Source organism: Calypte anna, chromosome 2 (genome assembly GCF_003957555.1).
Source record: "Calypte anna isolate BGI_N300 chromosome 2, bCalAnn1_v1.p, whole genome shotgun sequence".
NCBI classification, from domain to species: domain Eukaryota; kingdom Metazoa; phylum Chordata; class Aves; order Apodiformes; family Trochilidae; genus Calypte; species Calypte anna.
The window spans coordinates 32,871,145-32,890,767 of record NC_044245.1 but is presented as its reverse complement, the minus strand read 5'-3'; the positions used below and the strand labels follow the sequence as shown (position 1 = coordinate 32,890,767).

The 19,623-nt window shown below is 37.2% G+C and overlaps 1 protein-coding gene across 2 annotated transcripts in view; it reads right to left on the bottom strand.

The window, feature by feature from the left end:
* Nucleotides 1–19,623, bottom strand: part of MPP6 (membrane palmitoylated protein 6) — a 59,792-nt gene that overhangs the window by 6,957 nt on the left and 33,212 nt on the right. For both annotated transcript variants that reach the window (XM_030445391.1, XM_030445390.1), the window contains exons 3-11: nucleotides 18,249–18,401; nucleotides 11,244–11,396; nucleotides 10,442–10,669; nucleotides 9,603–9,734; nucleotides 7,618–7,717; nucleotides 7,013–7,081; nucleotides 5,870–6,031; nucleotides 3,422–3,624; nucleotides 1,943–2,071 (exon numbers count right to left, since the gene is read on the bottom strand). In XM_030445391.1, coding sequence (XP_030301251.1) covers nucleotides 1,943–2,071; nucleotides 3,422–3,624; nucleotides 5,870–6,031; nucleotides 7,013–7,081; nucleotides 7,618–7,717; nucleotides 9,603–9,734; nucleotides 10,442–10,669; nucleotides 11,244–11,396; nucleotides 18,249–18,401 — 1,329 coding nt within the window. The remainder of the gene's footprint in view (nucleotides 1–1,942; nucleotides 2,072–3,421; nucleotides 3,625–5,869; nucleotides 6,032–7,012; nucleotides 7,082–7,617; nucleotides 7,718–9,602; nucleotides 9,735–10,441; nucleotides 10,670–11,243; nucleotides 11,397–18,248; nucleotides 18,402–19,623) is intronic.

Sequence of the window (19,623 nt, the reverse complement as noted above, 5' to 3'; positions counted from 1 at the left end):
GCCAAATGCTTCCAGGTCTTGCAGTTTCTAAGGAAGTCAAAAGAAGCACATGGGTGCACAACAGGCAGATAATAATTATGTATGTGAACTGATGATTCAATCAGAATAAAATTAATGCTTTAGGAGTGGCTGAGTCAATCAGTTATGCAACTGCAGTTATGCCCTTTTTTTGTTCCACAAAAAGCACTAAAAAATCCAAGAATTAAATTGGTATAAAATGAAGGACAACTGTACATTTCTAGTAGAATAAAGCTCTAAAATACCTTACTGTTTTTAAAGGCTCCATTTCAGCCTTGCTCACCTGACATCAGTTTCTCATTTGTAAACTACAAATGCTGCATTATTTTAGTTCTGACATGAGATGCAAAACGTGCAGGAAATTTATATTCCTACATTGTGAAGTCTTCATGAAGTGCATTCATTTTCTTTTAATTTATAAAGTTGCTCCACTTTTGGACAAAAGCAATATTTTTTAGGCAGTTATGAGATTTGTCCCCTTGATAATATTTATTTTAGTATTTTCAAGTCCTGATACAGTTGTAAATACAAAACCAAAATGAAAAAGTTTATGAATAGCCTTTCCTTCACAGTAATGGTAGACAAGCCAAGGTAGCAAAAAAAACCCAGAATTTTTGCAACTGAGTGGTTTTATATGCTAGAAATGCTGTAGACAGACCCACTTGCAAGCAGAAAGTAATACTTTCAATGACAGTTGTTTTTCATTTGTTCAGGAAGTTCAAGAATATGAAATGGAAAATCATACTCTTTATATTGCAATTTAGAACCTGTAACAATATATAAATGCATATTTTAAATATAACCATTCTCTTTATTATTCAAAAGGACAAATGAAACAAAGGCAAGGATGTCCCTTGGGGAATCAAATATGAGAAAGTGAAGGAAATTAATTTTATACTGGTCTGGACAGTTTTAACTTTTCCTTCTAGTATGTGCATCACAAAACACAGAGTTCATTTGGGGCAGGAAGGAAGAAAGGCAAAGTGCCAAAAAAGATCCCTGAATCTATAATAAACAGAACCCATGGCTAAGACTGGGCAGTATCTCATGTGGTTAAAAAGATCTCACGTTTGAAAAAAAAATCCCCCCCCCACAAAAAACCCAAAAAACCCCCACAAAAAACCCCACAACCTAAAAATGCCATATTCATTTGGTGGACAGTAACCCACCTCGTTTTATTGTTGTGAATGCCCCATCAGCATTGCACAAGATACTGCTACTATCTCAGCTTTAGTTGCCTTAGTCCTGCAGCTGGGAAAGTTCATGCCCTTACAGAATATTTATGATTTGCTGCATGTCTCAGAGAAGGAGAGAAGAACTGCTGAATAAAATGTGCCACTTGGCTTTACATGACAAATCCAAGGAAGGTAGGGGGAAGAGGAGTTATTTCACATTTCTTCTTCTGGCAGCTCTCAGCCATTCTCAGTGCAGCATGTGGGAATGAGACCTACCTGCACTCTGCATTCTGATAGTGGTGGTTTTTTAATCAGACTGCAGTATCTTTCCTAAGCATTACAGATTCCATTTTTAAAGCACACCTATGTTACAGGACAAACCTGAACAAATGTTTTGGGGGAGAGAGATGAGGAAAGTGAAGGAAAATTTACATAGAAGAGCAATTCCCACCATCAGCTATCTACCATTTGCTTCAAATAATCAAAGGTGACACTTCCCAAAGAACACATTTCAAATAGTTTCTGTAATCAACACTTTTCTGTAAGGAATCTGTTTTTCAGAAAGAAGCAATCTGTCTTATATAGAGAATTTTATTAGCTTCTCCTAAATAATCAGCAAAAGTCTTCCATGTTTCTTAGAGACATTACCTTCAGAACAAGTTCCATTTAAAATAAAATGTAAAAAAAAAAGTGAAAAAATCTAAAAACATTCAGTTCAAAGCAAACTAAATTTAAAATAATCTGCTTACAGTGAGAAGTTTGGTTGTAATTCCAGCATCTACCACAGCCTTGTGCATCGCACGCAAAGTCTCCAGCTCTGGAGCAGCAATAAACACCACATAGGGCATGAATTCTGAAGTCCTCAGTATTTTCAGGGCCTAGAAGCAAAGAAAAAGAAAAAAAAAAAACCAAGGTATGAGAATGACTCACTGTATGTTGCCACTACTTAAGGGGCACCCCAGAACACTAACAGTCTGTTACAATCACCAGAAACACATCGTAAAGATTCATATTTCTGTTTTAAAAACTCGTACACTACCTTTTGAAATGCTCAGTATCATTCTTTCCTTGGCTAAAAAGATTATTTACTATTCTGCAAGACTCCACAAGCTGTTTTTTTTCCCAGCTAAGTCATTCCATTTGAGTGCCACAAAAGCTAGAATTCAGTTGATACAATAAACTTTAAACCTGTAAATTTAAAGGCCCACCTCTTCAACTTTATACTTGTACTGGATTTGTGTGTCAAGGTTTTGGTGGTGGTGGGGCTACAGGAGTGGCTTCTGTGCAAAACTGCTAGAAGCTTTCCCCATGTCTGATAGAGCCAATACCAGCTGGCTCCAAGACATACCTACTGCTGACCAAGGATAAGCCCATCAGTGATGGTGGCAGGACCTCTGTCATAACATATTTAGAGAAGGGGAGAAGGGAAAACTGCACAACAGCAACTGTGGTGGAGCAGGTATCCACCTGCAGCCCATGGAGGATCCCACGCCGGAGCAGACATACGCCCAAAGGAGGCTGTGATCCCATGGGAAAAGAGTGCTGGAGCAGGCTGCTGGCAGGATTTTGCAGACCCATGGAGAAAGAAGCCCACTCAGGAGCAGGTTTTCTGGCAGGACTTGTGACCCCCATGGGGGGTCTGCTTCTGAAGAACTGCAACTCCCTGGATGGGATCCACATTGGAGCAGTTCATGAAGAACTGCAGCTCATAGGAAGACCCATTTGGAAAAGCTCATGGAGGTCTGTCTCCCATTGGAAGGACCCCACACTGGAGTAGAGGAAGAGTGTGAGGAGTCCTCACACTAGGAGGAAAGTCCACACCTTAGGAGGAAGGAGCAGTACAGATGACCTGTGATGAACTGACCACAACTCCCATTCCCCATACCCCGGTACAGCTGAAGGGAAAGGAGGTAGAGAATTCCGGAGTGAAGTTGAGCTGGGGAAGAAAGGAGTGGTGGGGAGAAGGTGTTTTAAGATTTGGCTTAACTCTCATTACCCTACTTTGATTGGGTTGGCAATAAATTAAACTGATTTCCCCAGCTCGGGTCTGTTTTGCCTGTGACAGTAACTGGTGAGTGATCTCTACACATGAGCCTTTCATTGTATTTCCTCTCCCCTGTCCATTTGAGAAGGTTTGTGACAGAGCAGCTTTGGTGGGCACCCAGTGTCCAGCCAGTGAACCCACAATACCCCTACACTTGTCATGTAACATTACAAATCATATATACCTGTGGATTCACATCCAAGATGCAGGTCCTTCCTGTCTGAACAACTTCAAGGATGGAATCAATTTTGGTTCCATAAAGATTTCCTTCATATTCTCCATGTTCTAGGTATCTGCCAGCTTTAATATCCATTTCCATTTCAGCTCGTGACACAAATCTGTATGCTTGTCCATCCTTTTCATCATCCCTTGGCTTTCGGGAAGTAACTACACAAAAAAATTAATACATAAACTTCTTTTCTTTTTATATTTGGAATACAAATATGAAACCAGACTATTACATTAGGGAGAGTATAATAAACATTAATATACAATTGTACCATAGACAACAGTGAATTTTTCTAGTGTATGTTTCAAAGCTGGACACAGCCCCTCCCGTGCCCTTTATTTCTATTCTTCCCTATATGTTGCTTACCCACCCATTTGCTTATTTCCTTTGGTTTACTCCTTTCCACCATATAAAATACTCATTAATAGAATATTTTTATTCACTTAATAAAATAATTAGTTAAGTGACTTGAAAATCAAATGGAAACTTAACTCAATTCCCAAATATACTGCTGGGAACACACCAAAATCTGCCCCACCCCCCCTGCCAAACCCGAGCAGATGCTTTGCTCACTGTATTTGCTGTTATTCAGGGTAGAATTACCCAAATGAGCTATAAAGAAAGCTTAAGTATCAGAAGAAGCCCAGAACTGTAGCAGAACCTCAGTGGAGAACAGCTAATGCTGCTTTCCAGGACAACTTACCCTCCTTTAAAGCAAGCTAATTTTTCTGCAGAGAGATTAAATCCAGTATTTAAGTAAAACAGCAACTATCTTGGGTTGTGGCTACGCCACGCAGTACAGACATTATTTAAGAAAGAAAATAAAAATAAAATAAAAAATAAAATAAAGCAGCATCATACACAATAAAATATCAGATTATTATCAGTTTTGCTGCCCTTTCACCCTATTATCTGCCCACTACCTTTATTTAACTAAATTTGAACTCTAGAAATATTAAACATAACAGTGACTGGATCTCTTTGGTATTAATACTTGGATCACAACTTGGTGCCACATCAGCACTTGGTGCAGCCCTCCAGGAATTCTTCTCAGTTTCATTATTACAGAAAACTCAAATCCTGAAGAAATTATCTTCTGAAGCTGTTAGCAATAAACATGTTTCTAGAACATCTAGTTTAAGCTAAAATTCTACAGAAAGATTAAAACTATAATGGTTAATACCACAAAAATTATAATATCAGTTTGAAATGAATTTTAGAGAATGAGCTTTAACACAGTCAGAAGATGACTCTCTCAGATTGCTAGGCTGGAAAGGTTAACTTCATGCCTTTGAAGGGCATTCAAGAGCTCTAAGTAAAGGCATTTTAACACTGTGTAGCATTACTTATATGTATTTAAGCACACACATTCCATTTCAGAGAAGCCAGTAATTTGAAGGGTTTTTTTAAAAGGTAATAAAAATTTTTAGATGTTATAAAAACTCTTATAATTTTGCCAACATAAAATAATGAGATTACCAGTGAAAGATTTCTTTTAAAAAGGACCACTGAGAAGTCAACCTTGTTATCAGTCACACATACCTATTCTTGGTGCCCTGGCCAGTTTAGGTGTCAGAGATTCAGTTTCTTTCATGTTCCACAATTTATCTTTAAGACCTGTCCCTCCTCTCCTATTACCATATCTAATTCTTGCTCACTGAAAACAGTGAGGGAACACAATAGGGAACACACTGTTCTTGAAATTCTGAAAAGCAGGTGGCAGGAATATAATGCAGCTAGGGTAGACTTCTCTGGTCAGCAGTCAAATAGGAGGGGGCAGTTGAAAAAGCATAAAAATCTTAAGAATGAGCAAAATAGCTCTCAGGAATGAAGGCAAGAAAATACTTCAGAAAGGGGTGACTGTTTTTCTGAAGTTGATAAGGAGAAAAAAAGAATCGATGGGTTTGAGGACAGGGGTATTAAAACATCAGATTATTGTGCAAATTTTTGAGATCATAAAACACTTCAGCTTGAATGGAAGTTTGCTGCTTTTCCCTACACTTCTAGTACTAAAGTGCATGCTTCTACAGATGGAAAATTAAACAGGAGACCTGAGAAACTCCATTGGCTGTTCATTACAGAAGGCTATTAGGAGCTTGTCGAATGCCCTCACTAACTGATGGCTACTGATAATGAAGAAATCTATCAGACTGAAATACTGCACATACAGTAATTGTTTTTGTGCAGTATTAGCAACATTTAACTGCTAGTTTCAAATATTTTCACTGTCATCATAGGTTAGTCCAGTTGTCTAAGAAGACAAAGAACATTTCTTTTCCCACTCTACCATTTTTGTACTTTGACTAGATTACTCCCATCTTGAGTCACTGGGATAATCATCATGTATTTTTCTGATAATGAGACTCAAAGTACGATACTGCAGTAGAAATGCTGACAACTTACATGGCACTGTAGTTCCAAACCTAGTGGGATTCAGTACTATAAACCTGTTCTTCAAACTTCTTCGCCCCACTCCTTGGGCCCCAATTAAGACCAGTGTTTTCCTCTGAAAAGGAGGCATTTTGGCTACTTCCTCATAGATCTGGATTTCATGACGATCAAATTCTACATTGAGAAGTGTACAAAAACTAATTAATACACAGTCAATACTCTAGGAAAAAAAATTAAGCAGTCCTCCTATGTATCAACAGACCACATACGGATATAAATGGTTCTCAAAGAGCATTAAATCTGATACAAGCTTTCTTGTTTTAAATTGGCATGGGAGAAAATGGACAGCATAAACTCAGATTATTACCTTTCCTTCTAAGCAGAAAACTCAAGATTGGTCAGAATGGAAGCACTGTGATTAACAATTTGTGATTTTTCACAGCATCACAGAATAGTTGAGGTCAGAACACACCTCTGGACATCATCTGATTCAACCCCCCACTCAACCAGAACCTCTGGAGGTTCTGAGGACCTACTGAGGACCACGCCCAGATGGCTGTTGAGTATCTTCAAGGAGGGAGTTTTCACAACCTCTCTGGGAAAACTGTGCCAGTGCTCAGTCACCAGCACAGTGGAGAAATTGTTTCTTGATAATGCCTTTAGTCCTGCCACTGGGCTCCCCCAAAAGGAGCAACCCTACTTTCAGGTGTTTATACATATTGATAAGATAACAAGATCCCCCTGAGCCTTCTTTTCTTGAGGCTGAGCAGTCCCAGCTTTCTCAGCCTTGAGTCATAGCAGAGATGCTCCAGCCCCTTCACCATTGTATGCCCATGTCTCTCCTGCACACTGCAGCTCTGGCCTCCCCTGTGCTGAGGAGAGATAAAAGGATCACATCCCTCAACAGGCTGGCAACAAACCTTTCACTATTTTATTTCTTTTAATATGAAGTTCTTCTGTGACTTCAAGCTACTGAAAGAGGTACTCAGCACTACCATAACTTCAATAGTCACTATTACTTTTAAACCACAAAAACTATCTGATCTATCAAATTTATAAAATATTTTGCTGCAAATCTTTCAGATTTGGATTTATTGGAGTCTGCAAGTTTGGATAGCTGGAAAACTCTTGTTCATAAGTAATATTAAGACACACCTGCATTTCTTGTAGTGAGATACATCATCTTCTTCTTTTTTTTGCTGCTTATTGTTCCACAGAAGGGCCCTAGGAATAAAAATTGAGATGAATTGGGTTTTTCTGTTAAATGTATTTTCCTGAAGTTTATTTACATGAACATAGACAAATCTAGATTAATTAAATTTACAAGGACTATTTTAGATTTTTATATATTCTAAGGTAAGAGATCACATCTATTTTCATATGCATCAGATGGTATAGTAAGAACTGAATATGGAGGAAAAAAACCTATTTTCCTGGAAAGATTTGTACAAAGCAGCAGAAAAATCCAAAATGCTGAATTTACTAAGATTCAGCACACACTATAAAACATAATAATGAGAATAATTCTTATACCTTTCCCAGCTCACTTAGTATTTCAATAGCAGATGCAAAAATTATTTGTATATCATGAAAACTAAGCATAGACTTGAGCTTTTTTTGTCCTTCAGTCAAATAATAATTAACATTTTGCAATACTCTACATATTGCCATACAGCAGTTTTCTAGTATCCAAGGAGGCAGGAAAGGCAAAACAAATGGAGTCAGAGGAAAATCTAGTCCTGAAATTCATCAAATCTCACCTGAGTTGTCCCAATCCCTCCTAACAAAGGCCTTCCTCTTCTCTTCCAGGAACTGGCTAGGAATAAGCCCTGCACTTCCTCCTTCTTTGACATGACTAGCCTGGGGAAAAAAAAAAATTAAAAATCATAAGTAACTTGTGAGAAATGTTTTTCTCATCAACATGGTGTTTCATATTGTCACAGAGTTCCTCAGTGGTAAGTATTGATAGATTTACTACTGAGACTTGGAAATTCAGACTCAAGATGTGGGTATCAAAATTGTGTCTTGCCATTAAGTGTTAATATTCAGGAAACTTAAATAAAATAGAAGTTTCATTAATGGTTACTAGTAACTTTGTAAGTCCCTATAGTCATACAGTTTTGGCATCAAAATCCTTAATGGAACTCTATAGCTCCAGACATTGAGCTCTCATGTGACAAAGCTTTCTAGTACACAGTACACTTATTTTGTATCCTTGAGCCACTCCAAACAGGTTCCAGTGCAGCTTATTTACTCCCATTTCACAAAGAGTGAATGCCACTAATACATGCCTAATCATGCCTTCAAGCTTTTTCCACTAAGAAACCACAGATTTATAATCTCAGTAACTTAAGTATTTCTGGTAAGGAAAGTTTGGCTAAGATTCTCTATAAAATTATTTCATGGCAAGCTCAATTCTCAGCAGCTGAACACATAAAAACATACAGCTACAAAACGTTGTACTTCTCCACAACTGGTTGGCCTGTCTCTTGCTGACAGAAATGGTCTGCTTTTCAACTTCTAAGTTTTTACTTATGACTAGCTGATTTTTCACAGTTAGTAAGTTTTCAGAAACAATCTAGCATTTCTAGAAAAGACAAGGAAAACCTAACTTTTTTTCTACATAGCACCGTTTTCATCACACTATACTGGTTTCATTTTTGCCACTGATTGAGTGTTTCAGATTTGTGTCTCTTGGACTCCCACAATTTACAAGCTGAAGAATTTGAAAGGCAATACAGAAGGCAGCATGTAAGCTAAGTGCCAGACTACTCTAGAGTTCTGAAGTGTCGGACTTCTAAAATTAATTAACTTGAAGTAATAAAGCTTCTGCCTTCCTTCCCACTTTATATGTTCTTTCTTTCTGTTATTACTGTCACTTATGAGCAAAGGAATTCAGCAACAGTTGTTGATGTATATTCAAGTATTTTTATTGCTTTTGAAGTAGTCATATATATACTGCTTTCAAGTAATGTCTGGCTTACTATTGCTTGTTATCTAACAAAGAATGAGCAACTTAGGGGTGGAAAAGGAAATTAATAATGCTAAACTCTTTGCACAGATTGCCACTGTCACTTGAAATTTTTATTATCTCAGTTGTTTAGTGTCTTAAAGGTTCACTGATCCCACTTTCAAAGGCACTGATGATGCTTATTGTGTGTATAGTGTCTTGAAAAATAAAAATAGCATAAGCACTGGATTACATTTCTACTAAATGACTGAATGTAGCAATTCAACTTTAAAGCAATAGGAACTGTTAATAATTGAATAGTGCCAAATAATTTGATTATGAACATGCAAGTAACAGTTCACAGACATCGACCACCACTGTGGAAATAAAAGATACAGCTTCTCAAATAGCTATTCTCACCCCTCTTCAAATCCACCCTCAGGAAGGGGTCCACTTCTCCCACAGTTGCTGTCAGGGAAGGCTTACCACAGTTAACATAGTCAACCTAAGACTTTCTGCTAGAAATTGTCCACTTTAACTGATTTCAGAACATCTAGGCTTATGATACAAGAACAAAAACAAGTAAGTAGTAGTAATATCAAAATGAGTGTTACATATACAATTTAAACATTATATTTTCTCTAATATTTCAATTGTCATGTCTTGATATTAGCTTGAAATCAGATTGCAGTATAAATATTTTTTTCTTATGTTTACTGTTAAATGGAAGTAGGTGATAATTTAAAGAGGCAACTATTGGAGATCTTTGTTTTGGTTTAAAATCTCTTTACCAACCTGCCACCAGTTTGGATCTTCCCGGTTTACAATCTGAAGAATTTCTCCTTTAGAAAATTTCAAACCTGCTTCTTTGCATGGGATGAGGTTATCATTGTATGGATTATAATCAAAATGACACTTCACAAAAACCTGGAATGTGTAAAAATTTACAAAGGTTAAGCATTATAAAATAAATTTTTACTAATTTATCTGTCAAACTGAAGTAATGTCTTTACCTGCAGCATAAAAAGCTTTTTGTGTAAAGTTTGACAACTTGAATTTGGCAAGTAAAATTAAAAAAACTGATGTGTGCCAGCTTAGAGAGTAGAAATAATCAGCAGATCAAACCTTGGCTGAAGTAGCCTCATGATAGAAATACAAAGCCAACTGTTCTTTTTGGACAAAACACTAATTCTTGCCTTTCACTGTCTACAGCTTGGTATTCTGATTTTAAATAACTTTAAAACATTGACAAGTTCTCAGAATGCGAGCCCTGTCTTCAAGGCTTGTGGAATCTTGTGAAGCATATTTGCCAGAAACTCAGTGTTTTAAAACAAGATACGTGACTGCTCAAGACTCAGATTTGATGCAGGGGAAGAAACAGTAAGTTGAATCAGTAGATTGGAAACATCTTTGACTTTTTTCTACCAGGCTGAGGAGCAAAGGAAAGAGTGCATCTGCCTCAAATACAGCACATTCCCTCAACACATAATCAATGTAAGTATAATCTATCTAAATTCTACTAGTACTAAACACATAAAATAATCAGAATATATCTAATGCAAAATCTTAATTTTATGCAATAAGATACCAAGCAGAAGTTCTTTTTACAGAATTGTTAGAAATGTGCTACTGACCTGTTGAGGAATAACAGTGTCTCTGTAGCTGGGAAGAATCTTCAGAGTGACACTGCCACTAATATTTTTCAGCAGTTCCTGCAATTCTTTTGGGTTATTTCCAACCTCATGGCCATTCACCTCTTTGATAATGTCACCTACATGCAGCAGACCTTGCCGATCTATCATTCCACCATGAAGAATTCGTGCTATTACCAGGTCATTGTTCTCAACTCTAAATGTAACACCCTGAAAGAGGAACATGACATCTAGTTTACCATTGTTTGAATTCCAATTTTATTTTACCATTATCTCAGGCAAAAAAAATTCATATATTGAAAATACATAGGAACATATATATATATATGTTTTATATAATCTATAAAAATATGTATATTTTTTATGCATCCCAATGAAAACAGAAATAATAGTTACTACACTTTAAAGGTTTCTAATACAAAGATAAGCTCCAGGTGATACAAACTGCTTTCAGACAAGGTTGTCATAAGACTGAACAATGACTGTATGTTCTTAATTACATGCAATTCTGTATTTTGTATCAGGACCACACAGATGTTGTGTTAGTCAGTTACACCAGCAATCATTCAGCCTAGTGACTGCCTATTCACTATCCCATAATTTCTTAAAGACAACAAGATGGAGAATATACAAATATCTTATTTCAACCTCTCCTTACTGATCCTATCTCCCATTAAATTACACAACATAGCAATGGAAATAATAAAAATGTAATCCAAGAAACCAGGCACATGCAAATGTTCTCAGTCAGACTTTAAAGAAACATTTATCTACAATTATTTACCAGTGGTTCTCCTGCTCTTTTGTGAATTCCAAGGATACGAATAGCATCTACTGGAATAACTTGGTTGTTCACTGAAGAATTATTGACTTCTGGGCTAGAAGGAGGGGAATCGTAGCATTTTGAAGCCACAATATCATGTGCCTCCAAGAGTGACTGCAAAGGAACAGAAAAAACCTTTTTTTAATAACAAAGTAACCACTTACAAAAAGATTTAGTGTTGAATAACCACTGCATCTACCCTTTTGGGACCAGATCATAAAAGTCCACGTGGAATGGAGCTAAAATTGACATACATGACCCACATATCCTGATAAGCTTACTGTCTTGGCAAATGTGCCCTCTTTTGTAAATACAAATGCTTCTTTTTAAGGTAGTATGTGAGAAATGTAATTAATCTGGAAGGAATATGTGATTTTTGTAGGGAAGAAGAAGGTAAAAGGAGTAACCAAAACAGTCTTCCAGCTAATGAGACAGTATTTGAGCAAATGGCTAAAGTAAATGAACAACCCACTGCAAAATAATAAAATAAAAAATGAAGATAACTTGTCATTTGATACTTGTGTTTAATGTAACAGATTTTTCCTCCATAGTAATTTTGATAATTACAGGTATGAAAGGATTTCTAGCATTCTACAGAATTAATGCTTTCTGTCTGCATAAAGCCAAGGCAGAACTCTAGCACCAAATGAATGCTATTTGACAGAATTCACCTTGTGGAACAGAAGAGCTCACACAACTTATGGTGTTTTCACCAGTCCACATACACAGTGAGGAAAAGGAGGAGATTTAAATAAATATATTTATCTTTGGAAGACATGACAATTTAGACTTCATTTTCTTGCAAAATATAAGATCTAAATGAAAGATTTATAAGACAATACATACAGGTAAAACAAGATCAGACGTGTGAAATTAGCAGAGGCTTTCTGTTTTGAAGGAGAAAAGGGACACCCTACAGCCACCATAGAAAGTATCACAGAGAGTCTCACTGACAGATAAGAGAAGAAAAAGTAAGCAAGCAGAGGAGATACCTACGAGGCCTCAGACAACAAAGCTTTGTTTCAACAGTGACCTGATGAGATAAGGTCTTATGCTAGATCACTGACTGGTGGCAAATAAGTAGCTAAAGAGAGGACACCAAGGACAGGGTCCGTATAGGGGCTGTCACTGATAGTGACATGCACATATCAGGAGAAGACAGAAAACTACTAGAAAGCAGAGCAGGTGAGCAGGCAACATTTAAGCAAGTTGAACAATTTTGGTATGCAGCTACAGCTACATCTGTAAGCGACCTCTCATCTAAGAGCTGTGCAATCATATTATTTACTGCTAAGCTCCACACACAGCCCTCAAAGTGTCACAAACCTGAACAATCATTTTAATCTGCACACTACACCATGATCCTGCTGTTATTTCAACTTAGTATTAAAAGCAGGTACTGATTCATCATTTCTGCCCATGCCATTTTAGGCAGCTTTTATTGTGGCTGCTCTGATACTGTGGACAGAGACCAAATCAAATTAAATAGGAAAAAACCCAATAATTTATTTAAATCAAGCAGCTCTCGCATGGTAGGAAAGTCTAATTCTTCATTATCCAAGACACATCCAAACCAGAAACCAAGAGAACAGAACTCTGTTTGCAAGCAACATTTTTTGATTTTTAGATTTCCAAAATGAAACTAATTAGCATCAAATGCACGTTTTAATACATTACCAGTGACAAAAAACAAGTATGCTTCCAGTATACATCCGTTTTTTATCTTTTGCTTGCATACTAGAACGAATTGTTTCCAAACTTTCTGCCACAAATCACTAGATTTCTGATGGACCCGTGTGCATAACCATGCTTGTACAGATCAGTGCCCTTAACTGTAACAAAATTTATGGATTATACTCTACTCGGCTGTCAAAAAAAGACTACTAGGCAAACAGTCTGTGTCATCCTTTTCAAAATAATAGGCTCTGTAGGATTCTTTAATTCTTAAGTCTGATACCTTTCCACAGTCTGCTCCTATCTATTCACTCAGTTTTATGGATAAGCATTAATTCTTTCAGTTACTACTTAACAATCCAATCACAAGATTTTTTTCCCTTCTATTTACAAGGACTGTAGTCTTTTTAATAAATTCTAGTATTTAAACATACATAGAGCATAAAAGAGGAATGGAAACATTTTAAGTACTTCTGAGGTCTAAAGTGTTAGGAAAGGAGTCCCGAATTCAAGACCACAGAGTTGTTCTGCTATGGTGTATTTCCCCCAACCCCCAGTTTGTAATTTAATTGTTCTGTTAGATCATAGTTGGGGAAACAGTTACCATATAGGGCAAACAATGCTTCATAATGTTTATAGATTACACTATAAAACCAAATTTTGAATTTTAACTTGGATTCAGCACTGTAGAGAGCCTTGAATGTTTAATGCTTTTTTTGTTTACTGAACTTCTAATTTTTATTTTAATTTATTTAGTTATTTATTAATTTATTATTTCTTTTTTTTACCTCTCAAAGTTAAGTTCAGCCACAGCATGAAGAAGTCAATGTATTCTAAGTTTCTGGAACCATGGAACATACTGCCTGCCATAGAACTGTATGTCTGTTGTGCATTCAATCTTGTGATGCACAGAGAGAATCTCTTTGCCTTATTCCAGCAACATTGCCATTTTTTCCATGAGAACCTTAATGCAGTTAGCCAGTTGTGGACAGTCAGCTGATCCTGGATATCTATGCTGTATGGAGGAAGCTTTGAACTGTTCATAGCTGCTGACTATACAGTCCCTGTTGTTCTGTAGACTTTGATAGTGGTTTTACAAGTGCTCTAGTGCCAGCATGGGAACAGTCAGATTCCACAGGTTATCACTTTTTCTAAACTATAAGAAACAAGTGACATTCATGCAACTCTATTTCTCAGATCACTCAACCACAATACTGAAATATGAAAGTAACTGTTGGAGGGTAGTCTGACAGTGGATACAGGCACATGGCCCCTCTTGCCAGGAGGCTTTAAGTGTTATTCAGGAGTTTATACTGTCACCTAGCTGGCTGGAAACAGTCTTATAAAACTGGTACAGATTCTCAAGTTTCAGGATTAAGAGTTTGGTATGGGAAGGTAATGAGTTAACTGGTTTGTTTTCAGGAAACCAATAAAGTAATTTTCTCAAAGAAACCATTTTATATTTGTGGGCAGCTGTGCATAGACCCTGATAATCCTTTTGTGTACATACACATGAAAAGAAGACATTTTTAAAGGCTGTTCTGGATAAATGAGGAAGTAATTTAAGACCTTAGAAAAATCAGGGGGCCTGGTAAGGAGGCATTAATGTATGGGGGGAAACCCTATAAATTATGATTTGTCTAGGAGACAACTTGAGATCTCTTTTCTAAATGAAACATATTAAAGGGCTAATTGGCCATTACAAAGCAAACTATTAGAAGAAAATATTGGCTGCTTTTCAGATTAAGTATTTTATTGCCAGCAGAGTCTACTATTTAAGATGAACAGCTTGCATAATTCTTGGAAAGGTGAAAGGAAATTAACAAGTCCTCCTATAAGTGTCAGAAGTGATTCTTCAGAATGTTCACTGCTCCAACAGAGCGGTACTTTCAACTCCTCCCTTTTCTCTTGAGGCAACCTAACCTCTCTTACCACTCCTCTACTCTGCTCTCCAGCTACTCTCTGGCAACACAAGCTACAGCCTTATTTATGCTCTGCATGTGTATAGAGACACACCCTGGTCTGATGGCCAGCCATCAATACCATGAAACTCTTTAAGAACTTAATATCTTCCACACTTTGACTCCTGGAAAGTTTGGTTAAAACTAGAATGGTTTAAAAGTGGAAGGGCAAGGAATAAGAGAAGAGAAAAGGGAGAGGACAAGCAGTCTACCTCAATAGTATCACCATACTCCCATAAGCCAGTCCCTCCCCACTGTATATTCTGTAAAAAATTTGTACAAGAAATTAAGCTCTGTAATTTGGTAATTTCATCACTACATGACTCAATCAGATAATATAATGCACTAGTGACTTGTATGCCACATTTGATACTTATGCGAGGAGGTAGGTTACAGCTCTAAGATGACACCACAATAAAGTGACACCATTCATTTGTAAATTACAGAATCAGCCTCTAAAACAGTCACACATTGGTGTCCATGCAACTTTAAAGGAGCCAAGTCACATTTCTTGAACTCGAAAAAGGATACAAATTGTATTTGCTATAATTACAAATGACAGTGTGTTCTTGTTTTGCAAGGTCCCCCCTTGCAAAATTTGTAATATACCTTCTTGCACCCAATGAAGCAGAATGGATAGCACAATTCCAAAGTTGTTAATTTTCTGTTTCCTTTTCAGAAACATATAGCCTCCTCCCCAGGACTTAGAAAGAATGTTCTATCCACATTTTAGTCTAAAAGCCTCACAAGAGGGACTTAGAATATAATAGAAAACCCACAAGCTAAAACTGATTCAGACTTTTTTTTTTTTTTTTAATGACTTAGAATGAACAGAGTGAAGGACAGGTTAGTTCTTCAGGGCAGCATTAAACTATCTTAACCATCAAATAAGCTTTTGCTTTCATATCTAATTCTTTCTATACCATCCAGGTTTTGCAGCAAATGGAGTAGAGAGCTCTAGAAATAGCTTATTGATCTTACGTACCCATGACTCAACAGTACTGTGAAAGAAGCAGCATGCAATCTTGTTCATAGCATGCAATATTCAGGACATGATTTTTAAACTGGGTTCCAAGGAAGAATAAACAAACTGTGAACCACTAAGTCTGATGTTGATAGATAACACATTAGAAGAAGTTTCCATAAAAAACCAGAATGATTGGAGGAAACAAATCATGGGAAAGCATCAACACGCTGTAATAAAGTGAAGTCATGCTTCTCAAATCTATTTAAGTTCCTTTAGAGAGTCACAAAGCATGGCAGTGAAGCACTTAGAGTTGACAATATAGATCCATTTCCAAATGGCAGAGTCCTTTATCCAAGTCTTTGAAAGAACCAAAGCTACTATAGGATTAACAGTAAGGCTCTCAATTGGATGAAAATATTTGGTATAAGACAGAATAATTAGGGCTATGAATATAGTATTAGTTTCCACAGTTCATGTCACCAGGGAATTTCCCACAGGCATCTGGTCTCAGTTCTACACCTGCCAACAAAGTGACAAGTCAGGTAAATGTTCTAGGAAAGGAGGGTGAGAAGTAAATGACAGGGTTTGCTGGTACTGCTTAGATGTTCAAGGAATTGACAAATCAAGTTCAAGTCAACATTCAAGTACCAGCTGCTGGGGACAGGGAAGGAAAACAAAAGAGGTATTTGTTACACAGACCTTTAATGTGCAATTAGGATGCACTAACAGAAGATCAGAGCAAAACTGTAAAGTTAATGTAGCACATATTTCAAGTCTGCTCTTTATAAAATAAATAACAAAGATGTACAAGAAATGATGTAAACACTGGCCTTTTTGTTCACCAGATACTTTGGAACTACTAAATTAAATGTATAAATTGCTTAAGTCTGAAGTAATGCAGTAACTAACACCAGTTACGTTGTGCTTCTCTGTAAATATGACCACTGAACAGGAATGAATGTTGAGTTTGCCTTAGCATTGGCTATTCACCCCAATTAAAATTCTTATTTTATGGAAGTCTCCTACAAGCCATTTTCAGTCTCCACCACACAGATTCTTTGCCCAGCTGGTCTCTGGTCCTTGTTGTCTCTCTTAGAGACCATTGTGAAAGGGTCTTTCAGACTACAGCTGAAGTTCTTCACTTATTAAGTCCTTTTCATCCTTTGACTCACTCTCTTTGACTTGTCAGTGTTAGTTTCACTATCAACTCTTTGTCAGGTTTGTCACTGCACCAGGTACCCCCAGTTCCAATCTTTCTGGATTGTAACTACCAATTCCTCCAAACTCATCCTCCCCTTTTCCAGTACCAATTTCTGCTAAGGGATCAAAGACTGATTTCAAGTTTTATTCACCAGTAAGTCTCCAAATTATAGTCTTTGACCCCTTAGTTATGGTGTCCTTCTGGACAAATAATAGCAGAAGCTAACATACTGCTCCTCAGAAGAGGCAAAGTCTGCCTTCAGAATAGTTACTACCTCAAAAGCTGAGCTCTTGACATGTCCCTTCTTCCAGTACGTCACAGTATGACAGCATTTTCAGCATTTATCTATGTTAAATGGTAACTTACTTCACTGCTGTGTTTGTACAACTGAAAATTTAGAAAAAACATACCCAAAAATATCTATGACTATACCTGTCTGGCAAAAGATGCACATTTATACCAATTCAAAAGGTTTGCTATGCTATTCTACAGGGTACCTGTTGCTAAGTACTGAAGTCAACTGGAGCTTGCCTGGAAGTTCAGAATCTACTAAGGATTTACAAGTTCTTTCTTCAAGGATCAGTATGGAAGCCAGTGATAGAAGAACAGCTGCTATGGGAAAATATCTGCCTTTATCAAATGTATGTTAAAATTTCACTTATGCTAAGTACAGCAACAGTGAGAGGGATGCAAAGGCTCAAGCTTCAGTGCATATCTCCAAACAGAAGAATCACATTCCTTCACTCTACAAACTGTGTATCTTACACATAACTATGGATGCCAATAGGTGAACCAGAGTGCAGAATGGAACTGAGACCACCTGGAAATGCTAAGGATGAAGCCTTGAGGGGATCGTTATGGAAATTCCAGTCATACAGGAAGTAAATGTTTGTCCAAGATTTATAACACAAACTCAAGTGGATTTTAAAACGAGTGAAGAGATTCTTGAGATTATAAGAACGTGTTTGCTCTTAAGACATGGCTTCTGCTTTACCTTTCATATGGAGTAAAATCCTACATATTTTTGCTACATATGTTTGCCTACATATGTTTACTACAGTTAAGGTTTTGTTTCAGTATTATTCTTAGACCCATATGTGGATATTGATACAGTAAATTGGTAGACAGTAAAAAGTTGGCAATACACAGTAAAAAGTAGGCACCTGAAAATGAGGCTCCTTCAGTATTCCAACCAATTCTGCAATATTTTCGTCTTTATTTATTAAGGGACTGATGTCTTCAAGAATTTCATTCACCAGCTCCAGGTTATTGTCACTGACAGCCTCAAGTTTGGAATCTTCCAGTCGCTCATGAGCCTGTAAGATTAAATATATGAGACTATACTGTAAATAAGTTTCATGCAGCTCCAACCTATAAACCTTTAAGCTCATTTCTTGGAGCAACCTTTAGCAGGAAAGTCAGAAAAATTACATAAAGTATAATCTATATATTTTACCTCTATAAATGCTGTATAATTTTTGCATGCTTAACTACGTGACTAACAGGTGCTCCTATGTCCTTATTTCATATAACCTCTATGCTATATACTCTAAGCAGTCCTCCCTCTGAGCAGCATAGTGCCTCAGATCTTTTGTGATTGAGAATCCAGTACAAGTATACCTTCTAGAAGGACAAAAAAAAAAGGATTTATGGGATATGCTCAGAAAACAACTGAAGTCTGCAAAAGAAACATTTACTTCAGGCTCCTCTCATTCAAACACCTTCAGAAGAGCAAATTCTATAGGGAAGTCTGCATAACTAAAGCAAACTCTGAAGAAGTATCCTGGGCATTCAGCATTGCCAGAAAGCTGAGCTAAAATTTATCACTGATGATACCACATCTGGAGTACTGTGTCCAGTTCTGGACGTACTGGAGGATGGGCCACTAAGATGTTGAAGGGCCTAGAGCACCTCACATTTGAGGACAGTCTGAGAGGAATGTTCAGCCTCACAAGGAGAAGGTTCAGCACGGATCCCATCAAGGTGTATAAATACCTGAAGAGAGGAGACCAAGAGAGCAAATCCAGGCTCTTTTCAGGTGCCAAAACCAGAGGCAATGGTCATAAACTGAAACACAGGAGGGAGGCTCTGTCTGAACACCAGGAAACACTTTTTAATTGTTCTGGCACACTATCCAAAGAGGCTGCAGTCTCTCTCCTTAGAGATATTCAAAAGCCATCTGGACATGGTCCTCAGCAACCATCTCCAGGTGCTCCTGATTGGGAGGGGAGCTGAATCAGATGACCTCCACAGGTTTGTTCAAACCTCAACCATTCTGTGATTCTGTAATAACTTCTCTCCTCTCTCCTCTCTCTCTCTGCTTGCAGACATAGCCCTTTCCTAAACACCACAGATAACTAAATTCTAACTGAAAGGTTAGAGCTTTCAGTGCCAAGAGAAACATTTCATACACCCATATGCTTCACTTACTACAGGCAGTGCTGTATTATAAAATCAGGGAATAAGAGAAGGTCAAAAAACCCCAAACTCTCTATATACAAAGTTATCTACAGCATGACAGCAACAAAAAAATCCAAA